Raw genomic sequence first — 26,377 nt, 5'->3', positions numbered from 1 at the left:
GACGCAAGGCTTTTATGTAGCCTGTTAAGTCTATGTAGGTGCCCATAAAGTCTTCCTCAGTGACCACACAGTAAGGAGCCTTTGTGGTCAATTCAGTCCATATGCATGTAGAAGAGGATGAGGCTTAGAAACGGCCAATGGAAGACACCTGGAACAATCACATCTCTTTCAACACTGAAACTGGTGCTGCATCCCTCTATTCACCTCTGAAACACGGGGCTTGAGTGCATGACCTGCGCATTGCCTCTGGTGCTATATGTGGTATGTTGGGTGTTCCGGTCGCCCTCAACTGCTGCTGCTCTGGGAGGGCAGGGATTCCCACATGTACTGGATTATACCTGACAATCCCATAGGGATGGATGTTTTCAATTTCCTAATGCATCTCAAATAGTATTAAACACCTGTATCTAGGCTCTATTCAGCTGCCAACCAGTCTCATTTCTAAGGATGGGTATTTAGCAGGAGAGCTCACTTATGAGCACAGATACCATACAAATGCACAGTAACAGGTCTGTTTATAACTGAGAGAACTGTATGTACAAGAAAGTATACATTAGCAGGAAATGTATACAGATGATGCCAACAGTAATTTAGCTAGACTTTTGTAGACCTTGTCTGCAAAAGACCCTCAAGGCTTAAGATGTTTTGCTGAAATACCCATTTCATTCTTTATGCTTTTAGTATAAGAAAGACCATAAAGTAAGTTCAAGGGAAAATATAACCAAAGGAAAGTATATCCAGACAAAAGACTTGAGAATGAGTGAACTTTTCATCTTAATAATCAGAACTGGCCATGGGGTAAGAGATCACAGTGCTATAGATAATGTATAAATCTGAAGCTAACCATTAGTTGGTGTCTGCCCAGAAAAATGTGAGAAATCAGGTACATCTGCTTGCATATTTATATTAGTGCAAATTTAGATTCTAAAAGAAGGGCTCTACACAGTGATGGTGTTTTTTCAGTGTTGAATTTCTATTTATGCTTGGGTTTTCCCCACAGGTGTGGTGACTCCCTTGATTCTTTGCATCTAAACATTTGAAGCTGGGGAGAGGTTTTTTTTCTCCAAGAGACTGGCAATGTTTTTTAACATCCTAAAACTTATAAAACTTCAATCTTAAAATTCTTTTATATTTTAATTTTAGAAAGCATAGAATAGATATGCATTTCTTTTACATAATATTGTTACTGCATTTGGTGTATTACATGGCTCATATTTTCTATAAAGGTCTTTGAGAACCAGTGCTTTGGAACACTGTGCTTCTCTGGACCCAGTTCCCTGAAGTTCCTCTGTGTCCAGCTCATGCCTAGCAGTCAGCAAAGTCCCTGTTCTGCACAAAGGTTTCTGAAATGAGCACTTACACAAAAAGCAGGAGAGAAGCTTCAGGGAGAAGCATGAGCACTTTTAATAAGTTATTGTACTACAACAGGCCTGTCAGTCTCACTTCAGTGCCTGGTAAAATCATGGAGAAGGTTATTCTGGGAGTTATTGAAAAATGCTTGAGACACAATGCAGTCACTGGTCATAGCCAGCACAGGTCCACGAGGGGAAAGTCCTGTTTAATTAAATTAATTTCCTTTTATGACAAGGTCATGCATCTAGTTGACTAAGGGAAGCCAGTATATGTGGGTTTTTTTTATTTTAGCAAAGCTTTTGATACCGTGTCTCACACTATCATTCTGGACAAAATATCCAGCATACAGCTAAACAAGTCCATGACATATTGGGTGAAAAATTGGCTGACAGGTTGGGCTCAAAGAGTTATAGTAAATGGAGTTACATCAGGCTGGTGGCCAGTCACTAGTGGGGTTCTGCAGGGCTCAGTTTTAAGGCCAGTGCTCTTTAATGTTTTTATAAATGATCTGGATGCAGGGGTCGAATGTACACTAAGTAAGTTTGGCGATGATACTAAATTAGGAGGAGCTGTGGACTCCCTTGAGGGTAGAGAGGCCTTACAGAGAGATCTGGATAGACTCGTGAGCTGAGCAATTACTAACTGTATGAAATTTAACAAGAACGAGTGCTGCATTCTGCACCTGGGATGGGGTAATCCTAGTTATATCTACAAATTAGGGGATGAGAGGCTGGAGACCAACCCCACAGAAAGAGATCTGGGTTGATGGCAAGTTGAATATGAGTCAACAGTGTGCCCTGGCAGCCAGAAGGGCCAACCGTGTCCTGGGTCCATCAAACACATCATAGCTAGGCAGTCGAGGGAGGTGATTGTCCCACTCTACATTGCAATAGTGCAGCCCCACATTGAGCACTGCGTGCAGTTTTGGATGCCTCGATACAGGAAGGACATCAAACTATTAGAGTGTGTCCAGAGGAGGGTCACCAAGACGGTGGAAGGTCTCAAGGGCAGGACTTAGGAGGAGCGACTGAGGTCACTTGGTTTGTTCAGCTTGGAGGAGAGAAGGCTGAGGGGTGACCTCATCGCAGTCTACAACTTCCCCAAGGGGGGGCAGCGGCTGGGGAGGTGCTGATCTCCTCTGGTGACCAGCAATAGGACACGAGGAAATGGAATGAAGCTGCATCAGGGGAAGTTCAGATTGGACATTAGGAAAAGGTTCTTCACTGAGAGGGTGGTCAGTCACTGGAACAGGCTCCCCAGGGAAGTGGTCACGGCACCAAATCTGTCAGAGTTCAGGGAGCACTTGGACAGCGCATGCAGTCATATGGTTTAGTTTTAGGGAGTCCTGCGAGGAGCAGGGAGTTGGATTTGATGATCCTTATGGGTCCCTTCAAATGCAAGATATTCTATGACTCTGATTCTATGAACAGAATGAAATTCTGTTCTGAAAAGTGATCCTGTATATTATGTCTTACAAGACACCAGAGATATGGCAATTCACCACACAGTTCAAATGCCTCCAGTTTAAAACAGAAAAACAAATATCCTCCATACCCTGCTACTTTTATCTAAGTTATCTAAACCATAGACCTGAAAGCATTTTTCTTCATGAACTGTTACCAAAGATTTTAAACCGTGGTACTGTTATCTTTGTTCTATTATATGGGGATATAATTATCTTATAGCCTCAGTAATGCTTGTGCCACTGTTTGAAAATTTGCACATAATTGACTAACTCGTTGATTTGACTGTAATATACAATGTCAATGATAACAAAGAAACGAAATAGATTTTATTCTTCTTAGTTATATTGTCTCACCAATACTCAAAGGAGTAGTCTTCTTTTTTCATTAGTAACATAAGTTCAACAACCCTTTGCAGAAAGCAAATTTTCCCAGGTAGACCCCATTTTCACTGAAGAAAACTGATTTTTAAAAAATTGGTAATTGAATAAAATGCCTGTAGTCTAGTGCTTGCTTAGGTGGCCTCGAGAGGGGAAACTCATACATTGCTAAGAAAATAAAGTATTTTCTCAAGCTTTGAAAAAAAATCCTAAATTTTTGTAGCACCTGTGCTATTTTTTCACAGTCTGTTGCATTAAGAAAATCTCTAGTGCCTATTCCAAGAATTGTCAACTTTTTTCTGTCATATCTTACAACAAAACAATATGAAATAAATGTTCAGCCATTAGAAAGAAGAAGCAGAAGAAATGTAGTCAGTTGAAAGGAAAGGAAATGCATCCTTTGGCTTGTACCTGTCTACGCGCTATGTGCCTACCTAGTCTCTTTGTGCTGGATTGTTGACTGGAGTGGGAAGGTCTCTAATTCAGGTTCCCACATGCAGATGGCTTGTGCCATTGGAGATGCTCTAGGATACTCCAGACATTTGGGTAAGGCATGGCAGATATGACACAGAACATAGAGTAGACCCATGCCCTTCTGAAATCCACACAGACACTATGGCATCTCCAATAACTGTAAGGGGACACTAAACTGCTAGCACTTATGCAGACACATACATTTAAACACCAAATCTGAAGATTAATACCTTTCCTTACGTGCATTGCCTTAGATAAATTATTTTCTTCTCAACAACTTTTAAAAACAGTAGGACATAGGAAGGGATTTTAGAAAAGTTTTACCTTGAAGAAAGCAATATCTGGGAAGTGATGAAATAGTTGTTCTGTCCCAAAAGGATTTTTGGAATGAAGTGATATTAAATGCCTTCATCTAAGTTCTTAAACAAGAGTCTAGCCTTCTCGCTTTTCAGTTCCCATCTTTCTTTTCCACTTAAGAAATAAAGGAATGGCAAACAGACTCAGAAACCAGTGGATACATACATATTATCCCTGCAAACATTAATAAGATGAAAGAGAGAAAAAAAAAAGCAGTGTGATACATGTAAGATAGATAACATGCCAAAAAGGGATGACAGGAAAAAAAAAGAGATTGTCAAAATGAAGAGGGTTGCAAAATAAGGAAAATAGAAATGATCAGAACAGGAAGGAGAAAAGAATGTGCCTGAATAGTGCTTAGCACATTCTGGGGTTTATCAATTATAAAAATAAATATCAGTTAATAACATAAGTCTTCAATTATTATTGAAGAGGTGTTATGCTCTGTAGGTCTACTAGTGTAACTACATAGAGTCTGCCTGGCTTTGGAATTTATATATTATGATATGTTCTGTATTTAGAAGTAATATGTCCATCAACAATGCTTTGGTAAACATGACTGTATACATTACACAGAAACAGATGAACTTCTCTAGACCCACCTTTCCTGCAGCTTCCAGTTCTTCTTTATCTTTCTTAGCATGCCCAGCCAACATCTTCATTTCAATCATTCCTGCCACTGCAATGATTGGTACAACAGCTAAAAGTAGCAGGGTCAGCTGCCAGCCATAAATTAATGATATAATAATTCCAGTCCCCAGGTTAGCTATGTTTTGGGCAATTAATGCCAGTCTGACACCAGTAGCCTGCAGGGAAAAAAAAGACATTTCTTGGTAAAGTAACTGCATCTTGAATAAGGAAAGCATTTTCACCTATAATATTCCTCATACTCAAAAGACTATTTAGAAAGTCTTAACTCAGTTTTGCTGTTTTTCAAAATGGGAGTTTCTTAAATGATTTTGTAAAAAATTATGTAGACCACATTTAATTCTTCTCTTTCCACATTCAGATTACTTAAATTTGCACTGCAATTTCTAAATTCTGCTCTTGAAGCTGAACAGACTTTAACCATATAACATATTTATATTTACAGCTAAACATTAAAATCTGTCATATTTTGTAGATCATGCAGCTAGCTTTATAAGTCATCACACAGAGCCCAATGAAGAAGAAAAATAAATGTTTAACTTCTCCTATGGAAATAAAGCCAAAGATACTACAGAACTCCTCAGTTCAGAAAAAAAAGAACATAACTCCATGTGGCAGTAAAATTTACTTAAGCATCCATGAATAATTACATTTAGTGCTCTTTAGCCTAATATTACAGGCCCCTGAAAGTCTACAAATTACTTCTAAAGAATCTCCAAAAAGTAACAATGAAAATGAAGTCTATTGTTAGTATGTTTAATTTTTTTCATATAAGGAATCTGTACAATCAAAAAATTAGTAGGAGGTCATAAACTGAACAAATTTAGATGCATATCTCTAGGTAAATAGGATACCTCTAAACAGACTTCTTAGATAAAGAGATTCCCAATGAGTTTGTTTAATAATGAAGATCACAGTAGAGCACAATAGTAAATTTTAAAAAAGTTTTACTTGGAAATTATTTTGTAAACATATATTACCATCATTGTTATAAAACACATCAGTGCATTCTATACCAGCTATCATTTTATAGTGAATATTAGTTGTTGAAGTCAAGACTGTTATCCAACCTGTCAAACCCAAGCAGCAACTTTACTACATACTAAACCAAATACAAAAAATTCCAAAACAAATTTTACTTACTCCTTTCACTTGTGAGGCATCATTAGCAAGTCTTGTAGTTAATGCTCCAGTGCTATTTTTAGAATTATCAAACCAGCCCATGTCCTGCAAGAAGAAACATTTTTCTTAGGACTAATTTTGGGACATTTCATATAAACCACAAAGTAAAACTAAGGTCTACCTAATATAACTGAGTTCAGTGTCAGAAGACTGTGTATGTGGCAATGCATCAGTTCTGTGTATTTAATTAAGTCTAATTCCTTCATTGCACAATGAATATTTTTAGAAAAAAGTGTATGCTTGTGGATGATCTGGTGTGTATGCTGTCACTGCTGAGAAGGAAGGAGAGCAGCCTGGGGGATTCCCAAACCCAAAATTTACCCTCCCCCACTGCTGCTGAAACTGCATCTCCTTGGAGGAGATGACTCTTCAGTCACAATCCTTCACAATTGCAAAGCCGTTTGGGGATGAATTAAGTGTAAAGCATTTTCAAGGTAAAAACTCCCAATTCATTGCTTTGTTTCTTCCTACATTGAAGAGGCTAATTTGGAAGCTATGAAACAACAACACAAAAACCAAACCACAAACCAAACTGGTTTATCTGGTCAAAGTCTATTGTTTGGGTCAGGTACACAGTTTATAAATTATTCACCACGTAACCAAATATCTGATTTAATCTTTCATGTGTAATATGCATTGAATGAAGGCCTGGTGATGTAGTACAGGCATTTGTGACCTCAAGACTCAATTGTAAGATTGCACTTTCATTACGTTTTTAGTGAGGTTGATCTATAATTCATAGTTTTTCAGACAACAGCTTTCTGTCTGCATTGCAAATAGTCATGTTCACATGAATCAAATTCTGTGTCCACATGTAGCTTTATGTGCAAGACATAAACCCCCAGAAATATTAAATTGTATATTTGAAAATTTAAAATCATGCAAGATTAAGGCCAATTTAGATAACTACACAAATTACTTAAAAACACTATGAAATATTTATATTTTAATTCTCTGAAAGTGGCTTTAGATTTAAGAATACAATCTCACTATTATATTAATGAACAACAATTACAGATTTGGGAACTCTTTGAAAGAGACCTTCAAGCAATAAATAAAAACATATCTGTACATATTACTATTTAAATCAGACATTTGAAGTAAGAGTTACAATGTAAGCTGCGTTGCATTGCATTTCTTTAGGGGAGAAAGGGCACCAAGAAAGAAAAGCAGGCAAATGAACATGTAATGGGATACTGCTGGTGCACGTCAACTTGTCAGGCCATAGTAACTTGGCTGTAAATCTAAGTCCTTGCCAGGAGTACGTAAAAAGCTCTTGTACTTGCATTGCTTTAAGATTCTCCCTCTAAGGATACTTTGCTTAACCACATGTAACTAACCAAATTGGTTTCTAGACTGATTTAAAGAACCTTCTCTGTAGACAAGTCATAATATGATAGAATAATGCAAAATACAGTTATTTTATTATATCTATACAATAAATTATTTTTAAAACCCTGGAAATCAAAATATTTATCATCTTTACCTGTCTAAGCATTGCTTTAAATGCCATGAATCGAAGCCTCATTGTAAGAATTTCTCCAGCTTTGCCAAATGTGAAACCCTATTTGAGAAAAGGTACAATGCTTAACATACTACTACATTGTTTGTGTTTATTCGATAAATATTTTAGATACATTGTCTCTACAATGTCAAAGTACAAAATATTGCAGTCCTGATTGCACAAAGCAAATGTAAGAACAGGTTTAATATTCATAAATTCTAGTAGGTTCACAGTACAGACATTCAACTCAAAAAAATATATAGAGCATAGCAATATTTCCCAGCACTGCTTCACCAGCATGCTTCAAGGAAAAGCTCACTAATCAACCCTTTGACTTCATTTTTATCTAAGTTGACCTAACTCAGATTTAAACAAGTAGCTTTTAGGCCATTCATTTGAGGTTAAAGACTTCATAAGGCAATCTGGATTCATTGAAGTCAAATGCGAATTTTCCATTGACTCCAATGGAATTAAGATTTCTTCCCTGGGATCTTAACACAACCTGACATAGCTATCAGCCATAATACGTAAGTGATGTTTTATAATGAATTAAACATATTTTTGGCCAGATATATGATTCAATTTAACAAGATACAAAAAGGAATATGCTGGTTAAAATTTTGGGAAGATACAGTCTTCCTACATTTTAATATGACATCAGTGTTTATAATTAGCTTTTTTTAGCTCACTACCACCTTTATGTTATTAAAAATATTAATTGTTTGGAATCTACTTTTGTGAAATTGAATACTCTTAAAATACAAACCACAGATGCAACTGTACTATATGACACGAAGGAAAATTATTATGGCATATTCCAATCAGCAAATATTTCTCAGTTAACTTTGATCATTATCTTTGCTGTGCTCCTACACTGTCAGTAAATTTGCACAAGTATGTGACTGATTTAGAAAAAAGCACAAAAGAACATCAGAGAATGGGCACTATATGAAGAGATTATAAGGATGTTTTAATTTTTTTTTCATTCTCACTAATTTGGGGGTGTTACATCTCAATGAGTTCTTCCCTCTCATATTTAAAACATTATATGAATATTCATAAATTGAGCAAACCTGTCATAGCCATCTACAACTCAGTCTTCTATACTCAAAGTCTTCTTGCATGCATAGGCAACAAGACAATTCCATAAATAAACCAGGAGGTTTTATCAAGAGACTGTTTATGCTGCTGTCCCAAGTGCACTTTGTTATTTTGCTGTGTAGGCTCATTTAATGGATAAAACTACATAAACATATTCAGAAATTATAAACCAGACCATATATGAAAATATTTAAATGCCAAAGTTGGCACCTGTATGATTACCTCTGCCCCCTTCTTTTTATTTTTTTTTACTGAGGCACTCTTGTAGCAGTTAGATACATATAAGAATTAAGGTAAAGTTACAATACTTTTTCTTTAAAAGTTGAGAGGGCTGTAGAGATCAGTGAGAGCAGGGGATGAGGTTCAACCATTAGTATTTAAGCAGGAGGAACTGCATATCAGCATGATGGGTATCACTTGATGAACTGGGCCTGAGAATTGTTGTGGGGGCTCACATAAGAATGGGGAAGGGGTTAGGGGAGTAAAAAATTGGAGAGCTAAGGTAGGAGATCAGTAGATTTGCAATTACTGACAGATTCAAATAGGAAGGCTTCAGTGTGAGAAGTGAGTGGTATAGTGTAAAGGCTGGAGCAGTTGGCTGTTAGGTGGCAATGGAAAAAAGAGAGAGAATCCAGAGTTTCATGCTGAGATGTGTTTGACTGGTGAAGAAGAGGGGAAGTTCTGAACTTGAGAGGTCAGAATAGGTTGGCAGGTCTCTAACACGTGAGAAGCTTTAGGTCAAAAAGGGTTCAATTCAGCATAAGGCACATCTAGAACCAGAAATGTGGGTTCTGGTTTGAGTTGGAGATGTATATTAAGAAGATACAACTTTTTAGTATATTACAGATCTGGTTTCTAAAACATGATGAACAATTATAATAAAGCTAAAACAATAAAACATACCTGAAAAAAGAAAGTAAAAAAGGAAATGATCCCAAGTACTAAAAACAGCACTGAATATAAGTTGCTCTTTTCTCTTAAAATGGTCTTGTCAGTTTCTGAAAAAATCTATAAAACAATATTTAAAACAATATATTTTTTAATCAACTAATAATCTAAAACACTCTCCATCTTTTTCAATAACTATGTTTGCTAGTGATTTGTATTCATATAAAATTCAAGCATATGTTACATAGGATTATAGGTGTAACAAGCAAATTTCAGGTTGTAATAAGATTTTGAGGATTTTGTAAATTTCATATAATTTTTCAGGTTTTTTGTAATAGTGCTTCATCCACTCCTCAGCTTCATTATGCAGTGATTTTTTGAGACCTGGTTTTATTAGATATAAATTTTGTGGGCTTTATAGTCTTTTGCATATTTTATTCAAACTTACCCCTATAATTTCTGAAAATATGATTGAAAATGCAGGTTGTAAAGCTCCATTGATAATTGCACATACAGTTCCACCTACAAAGTATGGCCATTCAGTTTTGTTCAACTTCATAATTTTCAGAAATGAAGCTGGAGGTAATTCTTCATCCTAAAAAAACGGGAATTCTGTTAGTACAAACATGTATGTATTTGGAGAAATATGGAGAATAAGAGAGATTAATAGTCAATTTCCTACTCCCTGAATCTACTCAGGGGAAGTCAAAATGTATGCTTTTTAACAACATTTCTTTTTATTATTTTAATACAAGGAAGAAAGAGCTGTTAGAATATATCTACAGCTCTTGTCATCATATTTTAGTTTATCTATATAATTTTCATTTATCAATACTCTTGGTATTGGTATTGGTCAATGGTGACTGAACTATTCATTTTGGGCATATTGCTGTGTGTAATCCATGACTAGATTAATTCAAGTAATTGTTCATTAAGCACTTTATAACAGCAAAGTATTTGCTGCAAATATGAATGCAGTCATATTTGTTGTATGATTCTTTTGTAAGGTTTGTTGTAAGAGTTGTATGTTGGGCCGAATGTTCTGTTTCTCATGCAAAAATGAATCTTTAACCTGTATAGACTATGTAGGTATGGTATGCAAATATATGTAAGTATATTTCTTTTATAGCAAACTGATTTCCAAGAATAAACTCATTCTTGTTACAGATTTTTAAAGTCCCATTTTATTTGTATAATCATTCATGGTGAGAATAACAAAACAAGTTATGAATATTATCAGTCAAAGGCTATTTAGAATTGGAAAATTCTCATGTTTTTTTCACCCCTATCAAATGCCTCCTTCTTCTTGTACCTTTCTGAAGCAGGAGAATGAATTTAATTTTAACATACTTTATTGAAAGGAATCAAAGTTCACTAACATCTGTGCAAAGATACTTACAGGTGAACTTGTTTTCTCATCAGGATCATCATTTTGTGCTCCTGGCTTTTTCATGCTTCTCCGAGTTGATTGTCTTCTCAATCCTTTTGTTAAGGATTCTTCAAATTCTGGTTCAGATTCACTTTTTTTGTCACTGAGTGCATTCTCATCTTCTGATGATGGAACTTCAGCTTCTATTGCCTAAAAGAGGGAAGAGCATGATGCTAAGATTAGTTATGCATGTATTACTTTGAACTTCCAAAATTATGAGGTAATCAAAGTAAAAGTAACTTTGATTGTTTCAGTGGAAAGAGATATGGGGGAAAAAATGTAATGCTATAAAGAAGATATGAAAATCTGTGTTATATATCTGAGCAGATCTCTATCTTCAGAGCTTCATTCATATATGAGTATCTCACCTCTCAAGAAAATACTTATACTAAGTGGACGGCAGGGGTACGGAAGTAGCTGCTCTTTTTTAATGAATTAACTCCTAACAGAGTTTTAAACTGAGTGTAAACCATTTGCACTTATCTTGGGATCTTTTTGAATGAGTTCTTGGTGGATACACTGTTTATTCATGAAGTGAGAAAAAATTACTCCTCTTTAGTGCAGAACACTTAAGAATTCTTGACTTTAAATGTAATAAGGAAGATCGGGACAGAACAGGTCAAAAAGAGATTTTGACCAAAAAATCTGAACAGTGGAAAAGAGTCCTTCTTTTGGTGGTAGTTTTGCCAGTCTCTTTGACAGAATAAATAAATGTCTACCCACCACTGAGATATTTAATAGCAACTGGATTCAAAGTTGCCTTCAACTTGTATTTCTTTTCTTCTGGAAAGATTTTATTTCTTACCGCTTTTTGTGCTACTAATAAAAATAAATTCTTTTGCTTTCTTTCAATCTTATGTTATTTTCTGTTATTTTTTATTTTCTTTCCATTTTATATTTTCTAATATGTCCCATTATCACATTTGCTTGAATACAACGCGACTTTCAATCTAAGGTGACCAAATACATTCTCTTAGTTATTTTATGAAGAAATGTTTTAATTGGCCTAGTTTACCCTCTTCAGTCTGACATACTGAGATAGCAGCTTCAGTTTCTTTAATGAGCATGGTGGTTATGTGGTAAAACACCAGTGACGCAGAAGGCTACAGTGAAACTCAGCTATAATCTAGCTATCGCATGGGACATTGGGAAGTATCAAAGTATTTTGTTCTTCACTTCATAACTAATACTTTTTTGATATTTATATTAATTTCCAATCTCTTTTTTTCTGGCTGGATAACTTTAATAGTGTACATATTTTTGCACTCAGCATAGCTGGGTTATTTTTCTTTTTCTCCTATTGCTCCACATTTTTTTTTCTTTAGAAAGAAATTCAGTATGAAGGATTATAACTAAACAGCCTAAAATGTGCATAATCTATTCCTCCAGTATCAGCTACTGTATTTTACCTTTTATCATAGGCTAAGAGCAAGCAATGGAATAGCAGACTACTGTAGTCAGCTGCTCTATATTAACTGCATAAAAGGAAAACTTAAAATAATCTTTTAAGTTTAAATCCCTAGAAGATTAAAAATGTACTATCCTGGGTTTAAATAGGTTTGATATCAAAACTAGCGGTCTTCTCTCTCAAATTACTGCTCTCCTTTCAAAGTACTTTTTTTTTTTTGCTGTAACAAAATATGCTGCAGAACTCCCCATACTTCTGATAGTACACAATAACTTTGGCCATGGAATACAGAAAAGAAAATGAGGCAACAGCTAGTGAGAAAAAAGTACCTGCATGTTAACAAGTTTGTAGTATAGTCCCTTTCTCTCAAGCAATTTAAAATGATTCCCTTGTTCTGTGATAACTCCACCTTCGAACACAGCTATAAGATCTGCATTTCGGACTGTTGACAGTCGATGAGCTACTACAACTGTTGTGCGTCCTTCCCTTGCCTAGAAATAACAATATTTAGTATGAGTATTTCTAAGTATATTCAAAAATTGTTCGTCTTCATATTAGAGTTGAATAAGACCAAAGGGAAACATTAAAATGGTTCACAGAAAAACATAGCTTTCAAAAAAAAATTAAGAAACAGATTTCAATGAGTACCTTAAAACAGAAATATAATCTTTAGTTTGAAAATTAATATTAGCGACAATCTTTCACTGTGGCACATAAACCCATCAAATTTTGATCACAAATATCTAAACAAAATTCTCAATATTTAATATTTTAGAATGTTACAATGTTAAAAACCTTAAAATTTAAAAAATGCTAAAATTTTTATATTTAAGCCCATAGTTGTTCACTTAAACCTTAAAATCTGTGAAGGTTAGCTTATACTCAGAAGCATTAGAAAATATTTCACACTGACATTTAAAAAAAAATCAGGGTTTTAAGCTCTAAGTCATTGTTGACTCAAGTAGCTTCACTGAAAATAAAATTGTCTACAATTTCATGTGAAATACATTTCAACTAACTACCTGTCTTTGGTTATTTATAAACTTATCACATATGATGTATCAAGTGTCATGGCTTGCCATTTTAATTACCAGGCCATATTAAAATGATCAAGCAATATTTAGTTTAAATAATCAAAGTAATGATCCCAAGCAGTGGAATTTTGTTGGAACCTCGATGGAGTTCATCTTCAGTGATGTCCCTCAAGGGCCATACTGGGACAAATACTATTTAATATCTTCATCATTGACATAGATAAATGGGATTGAGTGCACACTCAGCAAGTTTGCGGATGACACTAAGCTGAGTGGTAGAGTTGATTCGCTGGAAGGAAAGAATGGCATCCAGGTGGACCTTGACAAGCTGGAGGAGTGGGCCCATGTGAACCTCATGAAGTTCAATATGGCCAAGTGCAAGGCCCTGCACCTGTGTCAGGGCAATCCTCTATATCTATACAGACTGGGGGATGGATGTATTGAGAGCAGCCATGCAGAGAAGGGCTTGGGAATACTGGCAGATGAAAAATTGGACATGAGCTGACAATGTGCACTTGCAGCCCAGAAAGCCAACCGTATCCTGAGCTGCATAAAAAGAAGCATGACCAGCAGGTCAAGGGAGGTGATTCTGCCCCTCTACTCTGCTCTGGTGAGACCCCACAGGGAGTACTGCATTCAGCTCTGGAGTCCCTGGTACAAAAAAAGACATGGACCTGTTGGAGCTGGTCCAGAGGAGAGTCACATAAATGATCAAAGGACTGAAAGACCTCTCCTATGAAGAAAGCCTGAGAGAGTTGGGATTGTTCAGCCTGGAGAAGTGAAGGTTCTGGGGAGACGTTATTGTGACCTTTCAGTATACAAATGGGGCTTCTAACATAGGCAGAGAGGGACTTTTTACCAGGGCCTGTAGTGACAGGGCAAGGGACAGTGTTTATAAATAAAAGAGGATAGATTTAGATTGGATATAAGGAAGAATTTTTTTACAATGAGGGTGGTGAGATACTAGAACAGGTTACCCAGAGAAGCTGTGGATTCTCCATCATTGGAAGTGTTCAAAATCAGGTTGAACAGTGCTTTGAGCAACCTGATCTAGTGAAAGATGGCCCTGCAGAGAGGTTCGACTAGATGATCTTTAAAGGTCCCTTCCAACCCAAACCATTCTATGAGTCCCTAGGTCTTCTGCAAAGGTTTATGAGGATCTAAATTTATAAGATAATGTGACCAAGAAAGGCTAGACAAATAACTTCTCTATTAAATGTATTTCCATTAATAATTCTCCTCAAACTGTCTTTTTCTATCCAACAGCAGTGGGAAGCATTACAGTACTCCAGCAGAATCTGACTAAATTCAGAATACCATTTGGGGATACAGCCCCAGTACCAATATAGAGACTCCTGGGTTGCACCAGGGATCAGCTGTCCCTTAGTGAGACAGCTCTACATTAAGTACAAAACAAGAACCTAGAAGTATTCATGTTAACTGAAGCAAATGTTTCCTTGGAGTGTTTCCTGTGAAGTCACTGCTATGATCATTTATGACATGCTGGTAGCACTCACCTTGTCTGCCAGTCTTCAACACAAGTTAATTAAGTAGGTGACTGACAACAATATGCATGTCAGTAAGACAGAAAATTGCAGGGGATGGTGTTTACACCAAGAAAATGTTGATTTAAGCTTCATAATGCAGAAAATATAATTCCATCTTCTCACTTGAAACAAGATTCCTCTCTGTAATACCTACAGGATCTCAAAAATTCTCTGTACAGAGAATATTTGCCAAATTGACGTTTACCATTAGTGTTTTAAGGCTCTCTATTTCTTGCAGGTCTTTCAACAAATGTCTGGAAAAAAAGTAAATATTAGGCTCCTGCTTACCTACTTCATTTTAGAACACTACTGACCTTGTCCAGTGCTGCCTGCACAACTGATTCACTCTCAGTATCCAAAGCTGACGTTGCCTCATCAAGCAGAAGAATTTTAGGATTGCGAACCAGTGCTCGGGCAATTGCTATTCTTTGCTTCTGACCTCCGCTCAGCTGTGCCCCTCTTTCTCCAACCACAGTTTCAAACTTCTACAAGACAACCACACGCATTTCCAGAACACTCAGTGGCACAGTCCTTTCACCAAAGAAAGGCAGTGTAAAGAAAAGGCACGTCGGTATCAGTAGCCCCAGCAGCATCTTCTCCTTCCTCTAAAACTCTACAGGATAAACAGCCACTTGGATATACCTGCCTAATTGTTTTTGTCCCTGGAATTCTAATAGTTCTCCAAATGCTCACCAATTCATGACCTAAAGATTTAAAATTAACATTATTCTCAAAAGTTATGAGGAAGGTCTGCATAGCTGTGCTTATTCACAGCTCCAGGGATAGCTTCCTCTGCTTACAAGAATGCCTTCTAAGGAATTCTTTGGCACAAGAAGGTTTAGGAGAAGTTATTTCAGCAGGACAGCTGGTTTGCTTACATTGGGTAGCTTCATGATGAAGTCATAAGCATTTGCTTCCTTGGTAGCTTTTTCAATCTCTTCCATGGTGACGTCCTCATGGCCATAACGAATGTTTTCTGCAATGCTAGTAGCAAATAGCACGGGCTCCTGATTCACCACACCAATAATCTCCCGCAGATATCTTACATTTAAGGTCTTAATATCCTGCCCGTCAATGGTAACCTAAATGAAAGGAAGCAGACAACAACTGTTTACTAAGTGTTTTGGTCAAGAAACCTCTCTCCCCAGGCTGGCCCTTGCCTCTTTAGGGGAGACTTTATCGTGTCATTGGAACAAGGCCCATGAGGCCAGAACCAGACTTCCAACAACTGTGGCACACAGGGCAGTCATCTCACTTGAGGTATCTTACCGTGCCTTCCTTGGGATCATAAAATCTCTGGATGAGCTGAACGGTTGTACTTTTCCCACAGCCACTGCCACCAACCAGGGCCACTGTCTGGCCACAGCTAACCTTGAGGTTCAAGCCCTTCAGTATCTGTGCATATAAGAAGGGTAACCAAAAACATAACTGTATGTAAAAATGCCAGTGTAAATTTGAAGAAACTCTAAAGACTATAATAAAATACCCTTCATATGTATAGCAGAATCTGGTACAAAGTAAAATTTATAAACATGTGAGTTTAAATTTTGGATAACTAATGACTTCAGCTTAATTTTCTTCATATTTACATCACAGTTGGTCCAATACCAATGTTTTATACAACACACTTCACAATTACCCGTATCATGAACCAGTTCATATGACAAAATAATAACAATATGATTACTACCTGTAACTAAAATATAATATAGAAAAAATATGATGCAATATTTCTCTATTATGTTGCCTCACCTTTTTCTTTAATGCATCATGCAAACTACAGGAAAACTATTATACAGTAAAAGTCACAGTTCAAAGTGACAGAATATACTCTACATTGTTTTGGAGGGAAAGTCATTTTAGTAACCTCGAAGTATCCTTAATTTTTCCCCTTTTGATTGGAATTGCTGGTGGGGCTTCTTTACAATGGTGACATTTCATTGTACAATATATAACCTTTTTGTACTAGTCAGCATACAATATAGCATTTCACAACCACGGAAGATACAAAGTTTTGCCTTCCTTGGGTCTCTTAAAAAGGGTAAATATAGCTCTTTGGTGCCATGTAATTGCTTCTTCATTTTATTTTCAAGAATATAACCTGTATTGGGTTGTGTAGTGGGGCTGGAGAACAGACACACAGTTAGCACATCCATGCCATGTATATTTAATTTTGCCCACCTTTCTTCTTCACCTGCTCACCTGAGTAGTAAGAAGATACAATAGGAAAAAAGGAATAAAGTGTGTTTGTTTCTACTTTACACAAGAAAAGGTGTACAGGAGTCTGTACAGCTTTCATGACTTTGTACAACTTCTGTGGTTAGAAATGTATACTGAAATGAAGAACAGCATATTTTTTGCTAATTACTCTTCTAGAAGGACTAGGCTACAATGAACTATGCATACCTGAATGTCAGCATCTTCATCATGGCTAAGTGCATTTTTCCATTCTAAATATACAACCGCGCACCGATACATTCCGATACTCTCCCAATGTTCTTCCCAATACCTTGCAGCCCTGTGTCCTTGTCACGGTCTCTTTCTTCCTAAATTTCTACCCTCAGCACTACTGCTGTCTCTTCACCCTTAGTACTGATATTTGTGTGCTTTACAAGTGAATTATATCTCACTGTTTAGGAACAAGAGGCATAGACAAATCATATCTTCTAGTATGTCTTATTTTGCTATAACATTTTTAGATCAAAACAAGAAGTCCAACATAAGTGATAACAATTGAAAATTTATGAAGCAGCCTTATTTAATCTTTTAATCTTCTTGTCATAATGCTATAGATCATTTAGTCTATAGACCTTGTATAAAACAAATCTAGTGTAAATAAAGGAGCAAATAGAATTTGATATAAAACCTGTGGATTACCACTGATTTCAGTGGACTATTGATCAGAAACTTTTTCCTATACCAAAATAAAATCCATAATTAAATCCATTTAGGCTGTTTCTAACAACTTAAAGCAAACAGAGAAGAGACAGTAAGGACAGCAAATAAATCAGTCTAGTGAGATAAGAAGTAACTCGCAGTCTTCATCATGCCTGTCAGTTACTTTGCTGCATTTAATCCTGTTGAAAATAAGAGTTAACTTAAAAGTCATGTAGATTAAACTTATGCAGAAATTAACTACCCTGAGTTATCTGACCTCCTTATTTTTCTCTTTACTGTAATTTATGAAATACTAAATGTTTGGTGTAGCCTTAACTTCCTATAATTATTATCTCTGAAACCATGGGGGAGAAATCTCTAGTTGTATCATACCTGTATAAACTTATAAAATAATCCACTGAGATCAATAGTTGTCTTTTCATTTATATTTCTATATGAAGAAAAATCAAGCACATTCACTTCATTTACTTTCTTGATAGAAGGAAAAGCCAAGATATTTAACATATTTATGAGTAAAAATGGCTTAAAAAGAAAGCTCTGTGTCTTTCCTTTCTGCCTATCAAAAGTAAGAAAGATCCCTTTATCAAGCTCAGTGTTTTTCCTTCAACATAGGGGAGGAAATAGTTATATAGCACAAAAACACTCTTCATGAAAATATTTTCAGAAATCACTCAAATACCTTCCACCTCCACTGCATTAAGACCCTGGATTTATGACGGTGCTTTAAAAAGCAAACTTTTTTCTCTGTCTAGACAGAAAAACACAGATTCTGATCTCTATTCCATATATAACAGGTCCTTGCTGGATCTGCTTTCTTTAACTCGTTGAGATATAGTCTTAACAGAGCTGCATTGTAAGTACTTTTGAAACCCACTATCTCATTATTATTACTACTATACACAAACACTTGGGTTAGATGCATAAATTTAGATTCTGATAGCAATAAATCTTTAAGTTTTATTGCATAACCACACTGACTATAGCTTTAGACAGAAAATTATTCAGAAAACTTAACATGTTTAGCTAAGGTGTAAATAATTCTAGCTAAAATCACTGTGATGTCAAGGTAGTTTTATATAAATTAGAGAATCAACTTGGAATTGTTATATTTTCAACAAAATTTTATTTATGAGACTTTTTTCCCTAACAAATGATCCACATGTTTAACTGTAATATGTGTAAAGTTGCATTTAGAGTACCTCAACATCTGGTCTGGATGGATAATTGAAGTAAACATTTCGGAATTCCAAGTTCCCCTTAATGTGGTCTGGTTTGTAACCTGTCTCTGAATAACTGTCAATTTGAGGTTCCTGTGCAAAATAAAATAAATAAATAAAACCAAACACAAATATATCATATTTCCTAATGATCTTTTTCATAAAAAGGTCCTAGAGTGCACCATTATTCTGCAGAGATATTAAATGTAATGTTAAAGTAATTTAAGCAAGATTTCTGAAACATGTAAATTGCATGCTGTCTTGCTGTCTCATTACTACATTGATGATCTGCTCATGCAAGAATACTTTTATAATTTCTCCATTTAAGCTTTTGTGTGAATTTAGTATGTTGTCTTTAAGACTGTACCCACAGGTAGCCACAATTTGGGATTCATTTTACTGCCTGATGATTAACCTCAACAAATCATCTCTAATGAGCTGTTCGTACACTGTTCGTTTATAGCTTTGCTCTTTCTGCTGAAACAATTTGTGTGAGAAAGAACCAATCCCCTGACCATTAAGGAGAAACAGAGTTCTTAATTATCACTGGTTTTATTTCCATCCAGGGTGGGTCTAGAACTTGAAGCGTGTCTTAACAATAATCCAGAACATGCAATTGCCTTTCATCAAGCTTCATTAGCTAGTAAAATCACAGCTTCCCTGATTTCAGACTCTCTTGGCAATTGAAGTGCACATCCAGGTTACTAGGTTGCGTTTTATTGATTTGCTGAGACTCACGCTACTAGTGACGTGCCTTTCATGATAAAAACATTAGAGAATACCTCCAACACCAAGTGATCAGAGATCCAGTACTTTTACCTTTGAAGGAAGGACTGATAACTCCAGAAGACAAAGAGGAACTGACTAATAATTACACATTCTATCTGCTTTTATGTTTATATTTCTGCTTATTTTACAAACTGTTATTTACTTTTACTAACTTCATATCTATAAATAGTGGCTGTACTTTAAAAAGAAGGGTGTCTCAGTTTTGAAATGAGAGTGAGGGCAAAGATACTCACATTGTCTATGATATTAAAGACTGTATAGGCAGCTCCTCTTGCACTAGCAAATGCCTCTATGCTTGGAGCAGTCTGTCCAATGCTGAAAGCTCCAATCAATACAGAGAAAAAGACCTGAAAGAAACGTTTAAGTGACATATATAAATTCTTATTCAAGCAGACAATTGCATTTATTTATTTATTTATTTACATTAGATATCTTTGGGTCAGGAGCCTCCATGCCTGTTAACGGAAGGTTAAGGAATTTAGAATTAAAGAAAAAATTAAAGGGTGTCTCTTAAACAAAGAATAACATTAAGAAAAGGGCTTTTTAAGACTCAGCTGAGAACTGAGTTCCTGCACAATGTGAATGTTGCAAACATATTGATAAGAAGTAAAAAATGACAGAGACCTGCAAAATCTATGCCAAAACATGTATAATTACACTTGATGTCTCAGGATTTATTGTACTAATTCATTCTTTGGCAAAAGATGTTCCAAAGACCAGAAAGTATATTGCATATCTTCCAGTGGAACAAAGACAGATATGCAAGGCACTCTCATTCTGCTTTCAAAGTGACAGTGAAACAGAAGTACACAAATCCAACTTCTCTATCACAAAGTAATATAGGGTTCCTCTGCTGGAATGAAGGAGTGTGAGTGCAAGCAAACAAGAAAAAAACAGAAAAAGAAAAAAAATATTATTTTCTCAGAGAATCATAGTTTATTGCTTTCAGCTAGTATCAAGACAAAAGTAGTAAACCCACACTGCTCAGAGGTCATAATAACAGCCATAGTACGTCAGAAAAAAGGTCCATCACACCTGTCATCTTTTCTCCAACAGTGGTCATTCACAGATGTGATACTTAAGTCAACACCCTCCCATCCATGTTATAACACCATTCCAATGAACTACAACATAGATAACAGAAACTGAAAATACTTTGAACTGAAAAAATGACACACAAGAGCATGAACCTTACTGAGATGTTCTGTATGCCAGCCTGCCTTTAAAAATAAAATAGGCAGGTTCAAAAGAGCAAATAACACATATCAGAGCCATTTTTTCGCAAACTTCAGTGATTCATAAATAAAACAAAACATGTAGTTTAAAAAATATGTGGTCTCCTGGCTGGGTTTCATCACAGTTAACAAAGTTATTCTTCTTACCATGTTTGTTTAATATCTCACACAAAATTAGAATGGTTGCTACATCAAAAGAATTTAAGTTATGAGTTATGGTTTTCTTCCTTTTGTTAGATGGTGACATATTTCCTAGTCACAAGTGTATTTTTCTCACCCTCGATTTCTAAAAATACTGAGAAGTGATTCCAAGCTCTTATGGTGCAAAATGTAAGAAAAGTATCAATAAAATGATCTACTTAGACAACACACCAGCTAAAATAAAAGTATTTTCTTCTGCATCCTGCAGATATATTCAGCACAACAAATCTGAAAAACAAAAAGCAACTAGGAAGGGTACTGTACTTCAGTTTTTGATTGAACTGTTTCTATATCAGTCTGATCTCATGAAATTCAGAAAAGATGTAGAAACAGTTGAAAATAATGTATCTTTTATTTGGCTTGATGTGGATTTTGAGATGCTATAGAAACAACATGTAGACTTTTGTGGTGAGAATCTTTTTGTTAAGAAGGGATGCTATTTTGCCGATTTTGGGACATAATTATTATTAAACTCAAATAAGTTCCAAATATACACTTTAATTTATTTTCTTTAGTATTTCTCACTATTATTGGGAATTTACTATTAATACTTACTGTAAGAACATTGCCAATAGTGTAATCATCAGTTAAGACCAAGGTAGTTCCATACCAGAAGGCCAGTGCATATGATGCATATATCAGTAAGAAAGCAGCACCTATAGAAATATTAGCTGTAATAGCCTTTTTTATTCCAATCCGTTTGGCATCTTCTAAATTTTTATGGTATCTGAAAGAAAGAAGTTCAAAATAGCCTCAGACATGTACTGTGGCACACAGCACCAAAAAGTCTGTGGACGAATTAGAAAAAGAACACTCATAAAGTACAACAAGATACAGAAAATACATAACCCTAAGACTGTACAAAGGTAAGCCTGGTAGTCAGGCACAGAGACTTTAAGGCCATCAGCCAACTTGGTATATAGGATAAAAAAGGACATTGCAGTTCAGGGACTGGCATTCAAGTTCCACAAATAACCTGCAGGTCAGTGAACTTTGACCGTGAACCATTCATGACAGGTTTTGAGATTATGATTGTTAGCTTAAGATAAAAGGTGAAAATATATCATAAGAATTATGTTTGACAGTATAGTGGAAATAGAGGTATTGTTTATTAGTACCTTCACAACTACTGAGTAATCAGATAATGAAGGATACCATCATCTGTTCTCATGGCAGGGGCTTTTTTTTTTGTCTAAAGCTCTCACCCTGTGAAGTTTAAAGCAGTTTTTACACTTTCTAGAGTAAAGACAATATATCAACTTACGTTGTCATTTTCTAGAAAAATAACTAATTGTCTTTCAACATGCAGTAAAACTTATAATAGCCTTAAAACAGACAATTTGGCATTACCTAAAAATGCAGGAAGCACAAGACTTACTTGTTTTGACAAACTTTCAACAGCAAAGATACAAGGAAATTTCAAACCATCTGAAGCAAGTACTTTAAAATCAGCTGATGAAAGCAAACATTGTTCTTACCTTTTAATTTCTTTTTCCTGTCCTCCAAAAGCTATTACAGTACGGATTGCTGCCAGAACTTCCTCAGCAACAGCACCTGCTTTTGCATATGCAGCTTGTTCTTTGTCAGTGAAAGCAGAGAGAACCTAGTACAGAATCAAATATTTTGGCTTAAGAAAAACAGAATGAGCTCAAGCACTTCATGGCTTTTATCACAGTTACTTCCAATATGAAGCCTTTTGATTATATTATGTATGAGTGCAGAATGTTCAATACCAAAATCCTTAAGTATATTATGAATTCAATCAAATAATTCAACATTACCCATTCTCAACAGCTAAGGGCTGGATTTTCCACTTTGCTTTCACCCAGTGCAGGAGATGAGATGACTACTCATACTGAGCTGGTGTGGTTCTGCCCAGGCAGACCTCCTCAGCTCATTCTCATCTCTGGCTACATTAGCCACAGGGCTCTATAGCTTACATTAATTTGCCACAGTCCATGAAGACTCTTAGGCAGTAGACATATGTAGCACATGCTTCTCTACCCCTATGTTTTCCACAATATACTCACTCAAGACAGAGAAGGTTTATATGATCTTTGAAATGTAAGGCAAATAAAATCCCATAAAAATCCAAAGGCTTCCAGACTACAAATGTAAGTCACTCCAATCCCATGGTAATTTAGTACTTCTCTCACCTAAGTCTGTCTAAAATTTCTTACCAAAGCTGTTAACAACTCTGAAAAGAAACTCTGTGTCTGGGACCAAGGCTTGGTCTAATTTATTCACTTATTTTTCAAGAGATGCAATTATTCCTTTCAACAGAACAAGTACTCATGTGGATGAAGTTTAACAATTACAGATGTGGATTCTACTCGTATATCTTGCTTTCTTTTCTATATAAAAATATGCTATATTAGCAGAAACAGCTTCAAATCAAACAAGTCTGTCCAGTCTATGGGAATTATAATATTCAAACTACATGAGAGTACTTACAAACAGTTCACCTGACAGTTTATGTACATAGATGTTGCCTAAAGCTATAATTGTTCTAAGCAATACATTATAACAGTAGGAATTACAGATATGTAGATTTATTTCATTATCTCTCATTAATATAAAACCTGTCACTGAATATATGTTAACCTACCTTTGCCCAGATGGCTGCTGAAAGTCCCAGGACAGGACTGACTGCTAGTATTACAAGTGTTAATTTCCATCCTCTTATGAGACCAACAATAAATCCTGTTACAAATGTTGTTACTGCTTGAACAAGCAATCCAATTTTGTCACCTATTCCTTCACTGATTTTGGAGACATCACTGAAAAACAAATTACATCCAGACAAGAAGGAAAATGTAGGAAGCACAAGAAACCTTTTCAGTTTTGTTACATGGGCATATGTGTGGAGGACAATCTTTACTATTCAATTACTTCCAAACAACAGTTTGCTTCAAGATAAAGCACTATATATTTTGGACAAGAAAAATTTCATGTTTCATGTGAAAATGTAATACTATAAACCTCTTTTGTCTGAAAAGGTTGTAATTCTGTCTGCAGTGCAAAGTTACTCTCACTTTCTTAACTCCAAATTTTTTATCTGTTTGGAAACTGTGGGATATCTGGAAAGAAAAGATAAAGCCTTTCATGTAGGCAAAGACAAAGGAATAGCTTGTCATGCAGTTAAAGCTGTTCACACTGCTGGGGTCAGCTGGCACCTTATTCAGTCCTCAGTGTGCACAGAAATTAACTGTTTTCTCTTCATGGGGCTAATCTCATAGGCTGGGCTTTAGTCATCCTCAGAGTCAAGGGAACTCATCAAAATGCTTTTCTGATATCCTTGTGACAGTCCAGTATCAGAAGTATTAGAAGTTCAGTCCCTGAGACTCTCCATGAGAAAACTTGAAAACTTCAATTGACAATGAAATAATTCAATTCAATTTCACAATGAAATAACTCAATTTTAAAATAAAAATTAAAAAAATTGTAACTCATACATGCTTAATAAGATAAAATAACACTAGGAAATGTATAGTATACTTACTCTAGAAGACGAGTGTTAAGTTCTCCGACATCATTTACATCAAACCATCCAATTTCCTGTCTCATAATTGCATGAAAAAATTTTTCTCTAATTTTTTTTATTTGCCGGCCTGCTGCCAGGGTCCAAAATGAAGTTTGGATATAAGCAGCAAGAAGAACACCAGCTGCTATTGCAGAATAGTAGTATGCATATCTGAAAGGAAAAAAAAAAGGCAAGATTCCCTGACATTAGTTTTTTAATTACTTTGCTAGTCTGTATTTAGCTTGATGCTTACTTCTGTTTCAGAGCTGAATCAGAGTTTATATGTTTATACTAGATTTTACACTTCTCTGTAAAACTTGGCAAGTTTTCTACAAGTAAGATTTAATACGTTTTCAGATATGCAATAAATGAGGTTGGACAGGAATTACTTTTTGTCAATATAGTATATATTTTCTCATAAGATTATTTTAGGACTGTATTTCAGTTACAATACCTTTTTCACTTAAATGTGTCATTTCCAAAAACGCTGTAACATTTTTGTTTTAACACATATAGACAGACCTAAACATATATACCTATGTTACACACAAATTTACATCATACAACATGCCTGCCTATATAAATATATATATGCATGGATGCTGTAAATATTTCCTGATTGAGAATACAGCATTACTATACACATCTATTGCAAGCAAATGCCATTAGATCAAAAATTCTTTTGCTCTCTATTTTATTCATAAGTGATATTTTACTTAATTCAGCTCTGTGCTATGAGCAGGGTGTCAAATCAAAACCAAGGAGTGTGTGAACCACCATATTTCTTGAACTGGAACTGAATTTGAGCCACAGTTTTAAACCATTCAAACAGGATCAAATCAGACTTGATTTAATACAGAATTGACATCAGAATCACTTACAGGTGAAATTAAACCAGAACTAAACCAGAAAAATGTAACTGAACTGCTTCCCTGTTTGTAAAACATGACCAAAACCAATGGCTAAATATTTGTGGTGTGTATTACATGTAATTGTAAGACTACTGCATTTATATAAATCATTAGCAAAAAGCTTTAAAACTCTTAGGACTTTCACTCACATGTAGCTAGTTATGCATACAGATTCTTTAGAACTGTAGCATGAAACTTGGCAGGAGCAAATTGCAGGAATCTGTGTGTAAATGTTCTGCTCAAAAAAGGAGATAATGGCTTTATAGATTAAATTTTTAAACTTTAATCCAGTTTTTTTGTGGCTAAGATATTACACAGTTTATTCAGGGACTTTGGAACTATACTTATTATGAAATGAACTTTATCTAAACTGTTTAATAAAAATGGGTTAATGCCTAACTGAATGCTGGTTAGTTGAATATTGACCGTGATCATATTCAGTTCCATTAAAACTTTACGCAGAAACTAACAAAGTAAAACCAAGAACACTGCTTCAAAATTCAGCAATTACTTTAGACAATTACTTTATGATGTTACATCACTTCAAAGAATTGTTTTATGCTTGGACTTTATTTCATGAGAAATTGTATCAAAAGGGATTCATATCTTTGCCAGATTCCATGCTGATGAAATATATTCAGTAATTTCACTGCTGAAACTTAACAGAGAGTAAATGCTCACTGCATTGTAACATAATGGTTCTTTTTCTTTTGAGAAATAGTTGGGTTTTAGGCAAACTGTTGTCTGAGTAACAAATACAACCAAGTCCACGCATGTAGTTCAGTACTTGAACACAGCTGTGTGAGAACTTTGTCCTTGTAAACAGTTTTTATTA

At 35.5% G+C, this 26,377-nt stretch overlaps 1 protein-coding gene across 4 annotated transcripts in view; it reads right to left on the bottom strand.

The window, feature by feature from the left end:
* Window positions 1-26,377, bottom strand: part of LOC104318728 (ATP-dependent translocase ABCB1) — a 61,821-nt gene that overhangs the window by 12,329 nt on the left and 23,115 nt on the right. For all 4 annotated transcript variants that reach the window (XM_069775726.1, XM_069775743.1, XM_069775735.1 and 1 more), the window contains 16 exons: window positions 24,611-24,802; window positions 23,717-23,888; window positions 22,587-22,711; window positions 21,664-21,835; window positions 19,906-20,019; window positions 18,866-18,976; window positions 16,038-16,163; window positions 15,647-15,850; window positions 15,083-15,253; window positions 12,517-12,678; window positions 10,750-10,929; window positions 9,799-9,945; window positions 9,366-9,470; window positions 7,344-7,421; window positions 5,819-5,902; window positions 4,630-4,833 (listed from right to left, as the gene is read on the bottom strand). In XM_069775726.1, coding sequence (XP_069631827.1) covers window positions 4,630-4,833; window positions 5,819-5,902; window positions 7,344-7,421; window positions 9,366-9,470; window positions 9,799-9,945; window positions 10,750-10,929; window positions 12,517-12,678; window positions 15,083-15,253; window positions 15,647-15,850; window positions 16,038-16,163; window positions 18,866-18,976; window positions 19,906-20,019; window positions 21,664-21,835; window positions 22,587-22,711; window positions 23,717-23,888; window positions 24,611-24,802 — 2,347 coding nt within the window. The remainder of the gene's footprint in view (window positions 1-4,629; window positions 4,834-5,818; window positions 5,903-7,343; window positions 7,422-9,365; window positions 9,471-9,798; window positions 9,946-10,749; window positions 10,930-12,516; window positions 12,679-15,082; window positions 15,254-15,646; window positions 15,851-16,037; window positions 16,164-18,865; window positions 18,977-19,905; window positions 20,020-21,663; window positions 21,836-22,586; window positions 22,712-23,716; window positions 23,889-24,610; window positions 24,803-26,377) is intronic.

This window comes from Haliaeetus albicilla, chromosome 2 (assembly GCF_947461875.1).
Source record: "Haliaeetus albicilla chromosome 2, bHalAlb1.1, whole genome shotgun sequence".
Lineage (NCBI taxonomy): Eukaryota > Metazoa > Chordata > Aves > Accipitriformes > Accipitridae > Haliaeetus > Haliaeetus albicilla.
This window is presented reverse-complemented; position numbering and strand designations above follow the sequence as displayed.